General features: G+C 43.4%; 2 protein-coding genes across 8 annotated transcripts; both read right to left on the reverse strand.

Annotated features, from left to right (window-relative positions):
- Positions 1–1,135: 1,135 nt before the first annotated feature.
- Positions 1,136–3,595, reverse strand: LOC117140886 (probable G-protein coupled receptor Mth-like 9). The gene is made up of 7 exons (XM_033304038.1): positions 2,604–3,595; positions 2,356–2,547; positions 2,064–2,297; positions 1,849–2,005; positions 1,586–1,789; positions 1,446–1,525; positions 1,136–1,384 (listed from the first exon to the last, which is right to left on the reverse strand). Exons 1-7 carry the CDS (start codon positions 3,241–3,243, stop codon positions 1,350–1,352), a joined length of 1,542 nt encoding a protein of 513 aa, XP_033159929.1. The 5' UTR covers positions 3,244–3,595; the 3' UTR covers positions 1,136–1,349.
- A 488-nt stretch (positions 3,596–4,083) lies between these two features.
- LOC117140883 (G-protein coupled receptor Mth2) lies at positions 4,084–14,292 on the reverse strand. Of its 7 annotated transcripts, XM_033304030.1 has the most exons (7): positions 13,622–14,220; positions 12,078–12,256; positions 7,219–7,982; positions 6,535–7,147; positions 6,265–6,459; positions 5,232–5,409; positions 4,084–4,930 (listed from the first exon to the last, which is right to left on the reverse strand). In XM_033304030.1, exons 3-6 carry the CDS (start codon positions 7,970–7,972, stop codon positions 5,247–5,249), a joined length of 1,725 nt encoding a protein of 574 aa, XP_033159921.1. In that variant the 5' UTR covers positions 7,973–7,982; positions 12,078–12,256; positions 13,622–14,220; the 3' UTR covers positions 4,084–4,930; positions 5,232–5,246. The 7 variants fall into 7 exon arrangements, with proteins under 7 accessions (XP_033159921.1, XP_033159918.1, XP_033159923.1 ...); XM_033304027.1 differs by lacking the exon at positions 12,078–12,256 and having other exon boundaries at positions 14,127–14,292; XM_033304032.1 differs by lacking the exon at positions 12,078–12,256 and having other exon boundaries at positions 14,105–14,220.
- Between the last annotated feature and the right edge of the window lie 8 nt (positions 14,293–14,300).

Consider the following 14,300-nt stretch of genomic DNA (forward strand, 5'->3'; position numbering starts at 1 on the left):
TTGCCATGGTAAGGATGAAGATATGATATGCAAGTTTAAGATTTCTAAAGCAGCCATTTTTACTGCGTTGCGCCAAATTCTCTGCTATTGGTCTTTCTCTTAAACTTAAAATTTTTAAATAGTTTTCAAATTTATAAATTTGTTAAATTTGTATTTCGCAAAGTTAAATGTAAACCGAAATTTGGCATTTTCGAAGTTTATATAATCATCGAGATAGATTTGCAATCAAAATTTTTAACTAATCCTAATGAGAACGATGTATTTATTTTGCAGGGAAATTGCGTAAGAGTTCAAAGAGCTTAGTTAATTGGTGAGTACATCCACATAATTCTTATGAAAAATATAAATATGGGAACATTAAAATTATTGATATTATTAAAATTATTATCGAAAAAATATGGAATTTACATTTCAAAAACTATTAAATATATGCTATAAAAACAGTGTGATGCAAAATGAGACCTATATATACATACAGTACAGTATACAGTACATTTTTTAAACGTTCCAATTAATTTAAGGAGATTGGCGATCGGACGTTTAAAAATATTTATTTTTAAACAAGGCAGTGTGAAGTGTGGCCCTTGCTTGGATAAAAAAAAATCGTGCGAGGTTCTCTCTTCTCTTTTCGTTCCATATTATCGCTTTCAGAAAATTCGATATCATCGATAAGTGTTTTCCCTTTCAAAAGTCTTCGTCTTCTCAAGACGATTATTCCAATCCGATCCATTTGACTACTTTTATCTGGTGCATATCCGATCTGACTGCTTGGACGGAGTGGGATGTGTGAATGAAAACTATAAAACGCTTGAATTTTGAGATTATAGAGACGTAGACGGGTAGCGACAGTTTGTTTCAAAAGATTAACAAGCCCACAAACTGCCTAAAACTTGCAAGGCCATTATATTAATTGTCTATCCATTTTCGATCGATATGCCAACAACATTTATGCCATGCCCACTCTAATGCGTCAATGAATGCGACTAATCCAGGTGCCCCCCAAGGTAACTTGGTCCACCTCATCGAGTCAAGCGCGTCCCTCTAAGAATAATTTATCAGTTAACCGGGAAGCCTCCTTTTAAGAAGAAAAACAAAATCCGTACATCAAAGGAGTGTCATTCTTAAAGTGAATTTTAATATTTATTTTGGCACCTTGTAAATGTGACAAGTGGTTAGAATTACGGTTCTTCTTAAATATATAAATGTACATCATAATAAGATTTTTATTTTCTTAGATCTAGAGTACTGAGGCACTATTATTTATATACTTTTCCGTGTGCGACAGACTAAATGATTCATAACGAATATGAATACCAGAGTTCACAGATGAGCAATAATCTCAGTTCCTGTTAAAGTGATGTCACTGTCGGCTTGTAGGGAGAGTCTGTGAAGGAAAACGTGAATGTTAAAGGAATATGAATTGAAGCAGTAAGATGAACACCAACCTGAAGATTGTAGATCGCCTTTCTCGTCGAACTTGTATACGCGAGCATTAATAACACTCAGATCTGTCTGACTTGATTCCCTGTAAAAAAATGATGGCCAATTAAAAAATTGTAGCTTTGATTCGAATATTACAACTTACACATTAATGGCCCACCAGGATTTGACGTGCAAATTCTTGCCAAGAAGCAGAATAAAACCAGCTATGGCCAGGCCCAGAATGCAAACTCCACTCCAGAAGTCAATGATGAAGAAATGCTCTCTCACTCTGGCCATTATATATACGACTATTTCCCGGATCCAGACCGCAAACACGCCCACTATGTAAGCGCTAAAGGCATAGAAACTGCAGGAATATAAAAGATAATTAGGTCTATAATAAAAACAGCTTTAAGGAAATCTTACTGCGTCTTGACGATTTTCAGTTGAGTGCCTAATATGTACTGAGTATCTGATGGCAGTTCGTAGATGGAAAAGTACGCCTTGAGACAGCATACAATGCTGAATATCAGGAGGAGTGCAATGGGTCCGTAGTAGTAGATCAAGATACCCCAGGTGCGAACTGAAAATGAATAGATAACTCGAAGTTATACTACGTTGTACTTTCTTATTTAACCTACCATCGAACCAGCAGTAATCTTCTCCCATGCCCGGCTTAAAGTGCTTGGGCAGCTTGGAGTCCTGGGCTAAGGACACCAAAAACCGAAGACCTATCACCGCAAGGACTGCCAGAGCAAGGGACAATCGACGGACGGAGCTCCTAACAGCCTTTTGTTTAAACTTGAGCAGAAAGTCAAGACTGCAAATGGCCAGAAAGACGAAGGAGAGCATGATGCAGAAGTAGGCCAGAAATCCTTTGGGATACATAGAACAAAATAAGTCATCCAGGTGATGTAGACAAAATTACTCAACCTATGTTCCTGCAGGCCACATGCGAGAGCTTCATGGGATTCTTCAAGGCCAAGTAGACCAACAGGGAGTAACCCACGATCATGGACAGCAGGTAGTAGATGATTAGCTGGCCATAGTGGCTTTTACGGGCATCTCTCACAGATCCAAGTAGAGAGAGTATGAAAATGTTTATAATGATGGCTATAATACTGCCTAGAAGGGAACAAGAGTTAGAATTTCGTCGAGGGTATTCAAACAACACGACTCACAAATGGCGTAAATCCAAACCCGGTAGCCCGTTTGAAAGCGTTCGCAGTTGAGCGGAGTGAGCTCCCACTGCTCCGGCTTGTGCTCCAACGGGCTAAAGCAATACTCATCCGTCGACCACAGACGATCGTCTCGCCGTAGCGTTCCATTCTCGAAGAGGTCCCATTGCCAGAAGTTATCGTGCTTTTTGTCCACGAATTTGTTTCGGCAACCCAGCTCTGTGCGCACTACAAAACGATCGCGAATGCGTACTTGATCCACCGTCCTATTAGCGTAGGTGAGCTCCACGTGAGTGGACTCGCGGACTTGGTGTGGCATCGTGCAGTTCCAGTGCTTGGCATCAAAGACGAGGTTCTCCGGACAACAGAAACTGATGCAGGGCTTCAGCAGACAGACGCAGCCGCGCAGATGCTTCTTGGCCCGGTACTCCACTCCATCGATCACCTTGAAGGAGTACTCCGCCATCAGATGCGGTGGGACCACTACTCCAGCGTATGAGTAGGAGCCATCCTTCATCCGCAGCCCATCCGTAATGTTGACCGTGTGGGCGTAGGCACAGGGATGGTTGATACTGGCGATTTCCAGGGACTTTACGCCCACGGAGAGCCATATAACTAAAAGAATTATCAATGGCGAGACCATGGCTAACTGATCCACGCTTGTTGGATTTTTGGTCGATTCGTTCGTCGGCCTGACGTCACAGGCTGATCAGCTCGATAATTAAGTAAACAAATATGAGAAGCGATCGCCGTTCGCTTTGAGCAATGCACGCACACTCGCCGAGTCACAAATCTAAACCAACAACAATGGAAACCCAAAATTGACAACGAATGTGACGCGGGTCTAAAAACGGCTGCGATTGCGACAACGACACCGACAACACCAACAAGAACAACCATAAACATAAAAGTTTGGTGGAGAGTCTCTCCTAGCTAGTCGTCTTGCCTCTCTCTAAACGACAAACCGGCAACCGCAACGGAGCTCCATGCTGGCCAAGAATAAAAAACAGACTAACTGATTAGCCGTTCCCAAAACCAGACGCGACCACAAGCAGCCGGTAAAAAGAGCGATTGGGGAGACTCACAACCCGTCCCGCCCCTCCTCCTAGAAACCGACGTGGAATCTCAACGCGCTCGCAACTTGCACATTCATACCTTAAGTTGTAAGCATTTAAGCCATTCGAGTCATTTCCAGAATTATCTTGAGATAGATATAAAAGGTAATTAGATTATTTCCAACCCTGTCCTATAATTGATTGCCTTTGCGACCGTAAGGAAAATCAAATTTTGAACCGTTAATCCAAATGATCCAAACGACTTTACCACAGCTTTGGTTTTTAAATATTTAGGTGCATTTCCAGGCTATAAAAAGTTTCTCTACCTGGAGGTGTGTGAACTGGCTAGATATCGTTTACGGTCTCCAAGAATATTCGAAAAGATTCGTTGACTTTCGTCAAACAGATCCGCTGAGGAAAAAACATCGTTCAATTTTATCTTTGGCTTTATTAAGCTTGAAATACAATTATAATTCTTGTATTTTGTTTTACATAAGTTCAGAGATAATGCAGATATGGAGAATGGTACATTTATGCAAAGAGGGTATACAGTTATCGATCAACACCAATCTCGTTTTTAACAAGGCACATTTATATGTTACGTATATATGCTGAATGCTTACCTTGGACTTAGGCTAATGGTGAATTACAAATTTGATCTCTCAGCGGGGTTCGGAGAACCTTAAAATTTTGCTTGCATAAACAGTAAATATGGCTCTGCATAACTTTCTTATACAACTAATCAGGTTGTTCGTGGTCACATGGCATTAAAAAAAGAAAGAGAATTTGGGTGGGGTGGGTTTTCGTGGTAGTTCTGGGGGATAGGGACTTTCTCTTATAGTAGTGTCTTTCATAAAGTTCTATCCGTATGTGGATGCTACTGCGCGAATTTATAGATATCGACTTTAAATGTTGATTACAGAATAATCTCATGATAGGAATATGTAGTCCTAAAATATGAATAAGTGATCTTTATCTACAGAAAGGAACGAAGTGTTCGCAAAAATCCGAGGACGATCGAGATGAATATAAATGCGATTAGTCCTTCCTGATCTGCACGCATCCCGAGGTATTCAATGCTCTGCCTATGGCAGCTGCAAGTGCTGTGATCAGCGGAAGATGGTAGTTTTCTGCGGATCCACGCTCGAGCTGATCACTAGCGGCTTCTCCACCGATGGCTTCTCGTGCAGCGACAGATTGGCCACGCTGCTCGACGTGGTCTTGGTGGAGTACTGGCTCTGACGTTGGTTGCTGCCATCGCGAACACTCGAGCATCTGTGTTCGTGTGAAGTGGTGGAGTGGTTATGACGTCCATTGCGTGGGCAGCGTGGAATAGACAATGGCGGTAAATCTGATTAGAATTGGTTCGTTTGAGTGCTGGGATTTTGAGTTAGGGAAAAGCAAACACATTAAGCGATCCTATAGGATATAAACAGGTTACCTTCACCAAAACACAAAAATGCATGGTCGTTATGATTAGTTTTCGAGGGGTTAGAGGTTATCAGGGTTATCTAATGGTTGCTTTCAACTGGGGTTAACTACACTGTCTACTACTTCTCCACTTCCGGAGGATTACCTGGGACCATTTTGATTAGATGGCTATCTTCGGGGTCGGACTCGGGTCGGTGGCATTGCTACCGGCCTTGTCAACAGCCTTAAGGTGCAGCTTTCTTGGCAGCACATTCGCGTCAGAAGTGATGGAAGTCGAGGTTGTGGTCGAGCTCAGGCCATTCGAGCGCCTCTTCTCCAGGAGTCTTCAATGAATAGCGATCGATGATGATCAAATTGATGTTGAGACACATGCACATATGGACACACATGGTGGATGCAAACATAAGTTTGTGTTTAGATCAGGGCAATTAGGAATGGTACTTCTGTTTAGTAGCTACAAAGACGCGACCGGACTGAGTCACCGAGCTAGGCGGCTGGAGATTCAGTGCTGTGTTGGCTGTCAGTGTTCGGTTTAGAGTTAGTCTGCAGGCAGTGTCTGTTGGTGTTGAGCTTGAGTTTAAGCAATATCGAAAGCAGTCTGACAACGAGATAAGTACAACATATAAGGTTTAAAGTAATCAGAAGTTGCGCGCTGCCAGAACTTGAAGTGCATATGTATTCCCATACTCTACAACGGGTTTTCCATCTTAGTGCAAGAGATGTAAGGATCGGGGAATAAGGAAGGAATCATATAACCCGAAATGGTCAATATTCTTGATTTAAGCGCGGGTTAGCAAAGGCCACAACAAACGAGCAACCGCGCTAAAGAGGACCTGCTTACTACAATCGACGAAATCGATTTAGACTTCGTGTGAATGAATACCACTGGTGGATCCATTGGCAAAGGCGTTGCGGATCACCACCAGCTTGCGGATCTGGTTGGAGGCGTCCATAAACCGCTGCTTCATCGAGAACGAAGTCGGTCCCATCGTTACGCTCTCAGTCTGCCGCAGACTGCGCACACGTATTGTTCTGAGAATAGTCGTGGTTACAGATTTGATGGTGGACAGAGTCAGAGACACGACACAAGAGGGAGTCACGAGTCGTGTGAATGGACAAACGCCCAGTGGGCGGGACAGGACATAACGTGGAGTTAGAGTAGATAGAGCAACACTTACCTGTTTGTGATCAAGTGCTTGACCTTCTTCTTCATCACAAACAACATGAATATGAGAAAGCCCTGCATCGCATTGGCCAGATCCGAGATATAGAAGAGCTTAGACCACCCCTTGTCGCTGCCCACGAAGTACGAGATGAGCTCCGTGAGCCAGGTGATGCCCATTATGAGAAAGAGGCGCAAGAACAAGCCGAATCTATAGTTGGACCAAGCACGATAAAAACGTCTTTGGGGGAACGTGGATAAGAAATACTGAAAGGATGACACTCACTTGTCCTTCTCGGTTCGTAGGTTCTTGGTGCTGTTCTCACTCGCAATTATCCGGGCCATCTCGCGCTGCACGCCGTGAATCTTGATCGCAGTCATTATGAACATGATGGTGTTGGCAACAACGATCGCCAGAATGGGACCGTAGAAATAGATCATAGCTGCCCAGTTGCTCATATCCAGCCAGCAGTACACGCCATCCCCAATACCTGGCTTTAGGTTGTCGGGCAAATTGGCAAGTTGCTGGGCGCAATAGGTGAAGGCCAGGAAAACTAGGGCAATACCCCAAGAGTAGAGCGAATAAAACAGGAAGCGTTTCTTCTCCTGGAATCGGTTAATTCCTCTCGTCCCTCGGAAATTGTGCCACAAGTCAAAGCTGATGACACTTAGCCACATGTAGGCGCCCATGAAAAAGAAATAGGCTGTGTATCCGAACACTTTGCATGTAACACCCGTGGCATCAACTTGATAGAGTTGCACGTAGCACAGCGAGGAGTAACCCACGGTGAGACCTATTAGATAGCAGACCAAGCTCTTCCCGTGCTGGTTGCGTAGCTCGGGAATCAATAGGTAAACGGCTATGGTCAGCATCATGAAGGGAATGGAGAACATCATGGCTGGTGCACAGAATTTAGGTCGGATTAATAAAATGCTGTTTCGAAGAAGTAAAGGTGATCGTTCCACTTACCATACGAGTTGATAATCTTTACCGTGCTATGGTCGTCCTGCATGTCACAATTGGCCGGATGTATGGTGTAGAACATGTCCGATTCGTTGACGTAGGTCGGTACCATGCAGAACTCGTTCTTCCTGATTAGCAGTTTATCGTCCACACGGAGCATGGATCCGTTCTCGAAGAGTAGATAGTCATCCCAACTGCTGGTCTCTGGCTGCAGGGAAAACATCTTGGGGCAGGGTCTGAAGCTTTGGATAGCAAACTGCGTGAACATGTTGACCAATATCGTAGACTCGTTGCGGAAGGTTATATTGAGCATAGGCGGATCTGGCCACGTTCGGTTGTCCGTGTGGTCTATTATGCATCCGTCAACCTCAGAGTTGAAGACCTGCCGCCACGGGCAGCAGATATTCAGGCAGGACTTGAACTTGCAGACGCATCCCCTCACGTGTTCCCGAACCTCTATGCGCTCCGTTAGCGAGCTGTGTATGTAGTCGTACGTCCCGACCAATTCTGCAGGAACTATTGTGCCGTAGTAATCATAGCTTCCGTTGGGAAAGAGCCTATGGCCCGTCAGGTTCACCGTATCGTAGAAATTACAGGGCACATTTGGATCGTCTATGGTGTGGTAGTGGTCTCTCTCGGCCATAACGTAAGTGCCGAAGGGAATCCCCGGAATCAACCGGAACACGACTAAGCACAGGACGCCCAGCAATGTAACTCCGCAGTAGAGGGAACCTCCAGGCTGATGGATTTTCTTCGGCATGATGGAGGTTCTGGAAGTGGTAAAGCTTTATTAAATATTATTACACATATTTGTTTATTTATTCACTATTTTGCTTTGTTAGGGTATTCTTCTAACGTTTATGTATTCAGTTAAATATAGTATTACACTTAGTCATGAGTTACATCAGTCGCAACACGCAGCAATTAAGACTTAGCAAGTGAAGCCACTAATTAAGACCTATTTGCCGATTAGTTAGTCGTTTAATGTTTATCTAAGCGAGTTCACTAAATTGGGCAATAGAGCAACATCTGGGGACCCATTAGCGGGGACGGGTAGTGAATGATCTACGCAGACAACAGGTTGTCGAAAAGAATTAAGGAGGCGAACAGGATAGCGTCACAAGCAATTAGCAGCCAACGTGTCCCATGGGGAGGAACCAGGGGCGGACTACCCACGACCTGAGCGCCATACTCCGCGGGACATCAATCATAAGGTCAGCCACGCAGGGAGTGCAGACTGAGCAAACATTTATGGATTCGTGTTAAATTGATAGTAACTGCCATCGTCTGTCAATAGAGGTGGCAGTCTCCCCGAACTCCACTCCACTCCAATCCCGATCTGCCCACTTTTCAAGCGCTGCTAACGAGCCCGTCCATAAATTCATTACCAGCGCGAAAAGTTATACCGCTCGCTATCTTATCTTGTATCATTAGCCTTTGGGGACCAACTAATTCATTGATCCGCTGATTGTTTGCCTTTGGGGAGGAGCAGCAGGGTAACCTGCGGCATTGACAGGAGTGTGGGCCACTAAATTAGTCCGAATTTATGGGAGGCGAACGGGCGGAGAAGGACAAACACATTAAACTCCGCACAGTTGGCTAATGGGGAAAATGAATACTGGCAGTGGGTGGGGGAGGGGGAGCGTGAGGGGGAGGGAGAGCCAGAGCACTTATCTTGCGCTGGGAAATTAGCATAATTAATCGCTGAGCACATGCACTTGGGAAATTTCAGCGGACCAAATTCAATCGTATATATCTGCGCACTTTAAATGTGCGAATGAGTGCTGCGGATGTTTGAAAAATAATCAAAACATGCGGAACATTAAAATCATGAAAACAATTGGCCATAAAATTGAATTATAGCCAGCGGTCTTTTCCAATAAACGGATTCTCGAAATTTCCTTGCCCTCGCGAGTGCGCCAAACTTATTTGATAAAAGCAATATTTCTTTTAAATTTCATTTCGGTGCTCTAAAGTTTTTTGTTTATTTATGTTTTTATTGCCAAACAATTATTCTTGTTGAATTGTTTGACTAAATTTTTACCCGAAGAATTACACATCAAGATATTTCAAAATACCAATGCATGAAAAGATTAAATATTCAAATCGGAGCTTACAATCATTGGATGACTAATGACGTTTGGAAAGTGATTCTACGAATAGCGCCACATACAATCCCCATCTGATTGATTGCATATATAAGATTCGAATGTACAGAATCGAAGGTAAAGAATTGGGAAAGTTTAGAAGAAGAAGTTTAGAACAACATAGAAAGACAGTAATTTGGTTTTGATCAATATCTTTCTATCACAAGTGTGCGAGAGCCCGTTTCCGATTTTGTTTGATAAGTACGAACTTTAATCGGAGTACGATGGCGAACTTGAGATATGTTTACGATTTCGTAGCGGACTCGTATCAAATTTCTTATATGTGGTCGGTAACCGATAAGATAAAGTCGATTGGGGCAACGACGCCTGCTAATATCTGACAAAGGAGTATGACTTTCTTGTTTATTTCTATAGGTAGAATGGCGACATGAGCGACTTATCGAATTGAATCCCCACTTCTAGTTAAATACGTGAACCATTTACTTACAGATGACCGGCTATGCGACTTCTTAGGTTTTTGGCTTTGGACTCGCTTATTATCTGGTTGATTATCACAGTTTGCGAATTGTCCATGGTCAGGATGTGGCTGAGTAACTTCGGCTCTGAGTCATCCAGTGGCTCTAAGCCCTCCTAAACGCCATTAATTCTCAATTAACTTTGGCGAAACCCTGGCATTGAACGCATTGAAAATTTATCAGTCCGGAGTCACAGGGCGTATACGCAATTTAAGCAAACTGCGACACCATTCACATATTAAATCGAAAATGACCGGACAAAACAATAACCATATACTATGTGCGTTGTAAACTACACGGAAACGAATTTCAACTCAAGTGAACTGAACTCACATAAATAATAATCTGCGCGTTTTTTATCCGCATTCGGTTTTTATGCAAACTGTCTTGTTTTTTGGGTTTTTTCGTTGATGTCTTTATTCAACCACTTTACTGCTTATCACGTATGCCACAAAATCACTGGAAATATTTCTCATATGTATGCCCATTATCTTGCCGAGGGCTGCGCGGTTTTCAGTCCGTATGAGCAGCGCAACTAATCGCCAAAGACAGGAGACACTACTACCGTGTGTGAAGTCACCACACCGGAGTTGAACTGTGGTGAACTGCGGCGGGTTATCGCTTCTCTAGATAAGAAGTGGTTACAGGGTCCGGTCTTCTTTTCCCCACAAACAAACACTTAACAAAACAATTTTTAATAGCCAATCCATTGACGGGCTTGCTCTTGCTGCCCTACCCCATGCACGAATATTTCGTGAGAAAATTCCAACTGGAGTATTTTTAGACCCCCGATGCTGATGCCTCTGCTGTCCGTGGATGTAAACAAAGGCGGGCGGTTCTATCAATTGATTGCCATTAGAGTGGGCGGGTGGCAAGTTCGCCAAATATTATTCCACTGACACCCAACATTTTCAAGGGGAGAGAAAGGCTCGACAGTCAACAGATCCCGTTCGGGAACTCGAGACCCGGGAAGATAAATGGCCGTCGCATGGGTGTCTGTTAGCGCTCATCGGTTTTGATGGAACTCGTGTCACCGCCCATTTTGAACATTTTGAACGGCACATAAATGGGAAGCCCGCCGAAGTTCTTATTTCTATAATATTCATAAGTTTCTGTTGTATTGTGTTTCTATTAAATGCTGGCACCTAACGAAGAAGGCAGCACAAACGAATCGATGATCGTTTTCAAAACGAATTAACTTACTAATGGATCCCATTAATGGTATTGGCATGCTGCATCTAAATCTCATTTGGAAAGAGAAATCCCTGCTAGTGGTTGCTCAATTCATATTTTTAGACTTTTCTGCGTAAGGTATAAACATTACTTAGTTTATGGAGTGCTAAGTAGTTGGATGCATGACATTAAAGGGAAATGATCACATTAACCCCTGGAGATTAATGTGTTTTGTTTTTGTGAGTGAGATCTCTTGGTAAGACACAAATCAAGATAGAAAAGCCATTGGGAAACACAGTTCGGTAACTAAAAAATCATTCCACTAATTAATTGGTACATGCACTTGGCTTATCATGGAAATGAATGCACAGCGGGATACACGATGGCCCCACCCGAATCTCTAATGTCATGATAATAACAATTGAATTGGAAAGTGACCTAGAATATGTATGTACATGCATAAGTATACACTTAAACACTGGACATGCTTTATATATGTTTATATAATACTCCGGGGTGCATGATATATTTTTATTTAATACTCAGAAGCTAGGGGAAATTGTAGTGAAATAAACAAACCTCAAAGCAAACAATAAACAATATTCCAAGATGTTTCAACAACAATTCCCAGCCAAATGTGCGAAAGTGTAAACAACATTTAACAAATTCGAATTCTGAATCGAAAGAAACAGTGCAGACCGATTGGATGACCAAGGTGCGGCCTTTGCGGGGTGGCCAGCCATTTCACTATAATAACCAATTTTCCCAGTGACTCAATAAAATTGCATCGAGTGCAAGCAGTTGGGTAAACAGTCAGTATTTGTCACGTAATTAGTAGTTTAAAGCTTTGATTTCTAAACCGATATTTTCAAACTCGTAAACGCAATGGCCAGTAAACTTTTATGACCATTGCCTGAAATCGTACCCGTTCCTGTTCCTACAAGTGCGAATCTTGGCAACTGAGTCAGACACCTTTGTCAGCACAATCCCAACCAGGTCCAATTTCATTTGTTAAATGAAGTGCTAGGAGCCATTATATGAACGATCCCAGTAGTCGGCGTGCACTTACCGAGTTCAGGTGATAAATACTACTCGTAATGTAGGCAACTTAAAGTGGTTTGCTGAGCAACAGAGTTCTTCCTGTTGTTGTTGTTGTTGTTGTTGTTGTTCCAGCTCGCGCACTTTCCAGTTTTAGATCAGTGGGGAACTTTTCGAACGTCAGTATCAGTACCTGAAAACACTGGCCAGCTATTGATGGGTAAACAAAAACAGTCGGACCTCTGTGAGAGTCTTTTGGGGTTTACGGGTTTTTTGTCGCCTTGCGAAAAGGCTTTAACGAAACATGGTTTGGGTTTTAGGTTCGACTTGCGTTACGAGTTGTGTGTTTTTAGCCGGTTTGCTTATGCAATTTGGACCGGGGAAGAGTCTGTGGCTCAAGGCGGGTAACCACATAAAAGTTTCTCAAGAAATCAACAGATCCTCATGTCCATAATGGGTATAAAAAAAACGTCTCTTTCCCAATACTTTTCGAAACGCACTTGCTATGGGGAATTCCCTGGAAGGTGGGTGTGGGTGCGCGATCGGGCAGCGAACCGGTTACGATTGTTTGGATTTCCAGATACCGGCAAAATCACACGCTAGCTTACGAATTAATTAACATTGAGATTCTTAATTCGCGGTTCCAATATAATGATAGCAGGTTTTCGATGGAGTTTTCCGAGTTCCGACGGAGCAGCAGCACCCACGACCAGCGAAGTCTCGAAGCGAACTGAGGAGCAGGCGCCTCCAATACTCGAGGAACTAGCAGATATATAGCAGACATACACCAGAGCCCTGTTAGAGGTCTGTTAGCCGAGTGCTTGCCGACCGCTGCTCCGCTAATTGCAAGGCGGGCAAAACAAGACCGAACCGAACAATGCGAAATTTGATCGAGTGAGTGCCAACAGAGGCTCGATTGTGTCTGTGGGCAAACAAAACAATTATCGGACGATGAATGGACCTCTTGAGTGGAGCAGTGGCCCCGGGCGAAACACGGGTGCTGACTCAAATAGCTGAACTTACGAATTAATTAGCACGGCGCCGGAGCAACCACCAACTGTGTGAGTTCTCTCGCCTTCGGCAAGAGCGAAAATGAGATTTATTCTTTGTTTTGATCTGGTCATTTCTCGCCGATCGACTGCTGATAACGTACCGTATTCCTAGTAAGGTGACACTGATTAGTTCTTTGCTGGGGGACTAAGCCAAGCTCAGCTGCTGATACAGCATGCGACATAAATCACAGTTGACCTTGGACCATGACTAGAAGAGCTTCTGCAATGATGTGTTGCGTATTCACAACAAAATCGGCACAATAGACTGAAACACTATTATCGTTTTAAATCACTTAGCGTTACATTATTGGGTTATATAAATAAATGCAACGGCAGATGTAAGCCATTAAAAGGAAGCCAAATCCCACGTCTCCGAAACGGGAAACAAATCATTAGCACGTACGGATATTTAGTTTAAGTACAACCACAACTCGTGCTTGGAATCAGCTGTATTTGAACAGGCCAAGTACAGCGCATAACGCTGCTGCCCAAACCATTCATGGATTAATAGATATATACATACGATTAGAGATCACACCGAATCTGCTTTCTGCGACGAAAGCGGGCCAAATGATTCCGGGCGAGGCTTGAAAGACTCTAGGTGCTTCTGCGGTATTCCCTAAAACCGCTTGCCTTCATTTCAGCGAACTTCAAAATGAGAAAGAAACTGGTTTTGGCATTGAACAAGCAAATCAGCACAAAACAATTGGCGATACATGAAGAGACAACGCGACTGTTTGTTGTGGGCCGAGGCGAGACATTAAAGCCGCATTATACATCGCAGGCATCCGGCACAGCTCCTCTGGTTTCGCAACTCGCGAGGCGCGGATTCCCGAGCACCGAGGCCTTGAACGAGAAACATTCCAAAGAATGATCTTTAATTGCCCAAGAGTTTCTTAATTAGTATTGGGGTGCTGACACTGCTCAAAGTTTAAATCACAATGTTTGCACTGGTTTCATTTATTTTTAGCTTCGGGCTTTAAAACAAATTTGTTTTGTAAATTACTGTTTAGAGATGTGCTGCTTACTGGACCGAGGTTAGGGATAGATAAGCTCGACTAGCCGGGTCAAATTGAGATATATCCCAAGCGATAAGTTTCCCGATTGAACCGCAAGTGAACTTCTTCGTCGGGCGAATTCGCGGCGACTGAATTCCATCCTCTGACATGCTCCATTTTTGCTGGAATTCCCCAATGCGCCAC

This window comes from Drosophila mauritiana, chromosome 3L (genome assembly GCF_004382145.1).
Source record: "Drosophila mauritiana strain mau12 chromosome 3L, ASM438214v1, whole genome shotgun sequence".
Taxonomy (NCBI): Eukaryota; Metazoa; Arthropoda; class Insecta; order Diptera; family Drosophilidae; genus Drosophila; species Drosophila mauritiana.

Bases quoted from the DNA above. Each gene is read 5' to 3' on its own strand.
- LOC117140883 (XM_033304033.1), bottom strand. From the start codon at position 14,266: ATGTCAGAGGATGGAATTCAGTCGCCGCGAATTCGCCCGACGAAGAAG. The intron at 7,983-14,126 runs GTAAGCAGCACA...TACCACTTCCAG, and splicing joins CTATCCCTAACCTCGGTCCA to AACCTCCATCATGCCGAAGA. The intron at 4,931-6,264 runs GTAAGTGTTGCT...ACACGAACACAG, and splicing joins AAGCACTTGATCACAAACAG to ATGCTCGAGTGTTCGCGATG.
- LOC117140886 (XM_033304038.1), bottom strand. From the start codon at position 3,243: ATGGTCTCGCCATTGATAATTCTTTTAGTTATATGGCTCTCCGTGGGC. The intron at 1,790-1,848 runs GTAAGATTTCCT...ATATTCCTGCAG, and splicing joins CTGAAAATCGTCAAGACGCA to TTTCTATGCCTTTAGCGCTT. The intron at 1,385-1,445 runs GTTGGTGTTCAT...TTTCCTTCACAG, and splicing joins AGGCGATCTACAATCTTCAG to ACTCTCCCTACAAGCCGACA.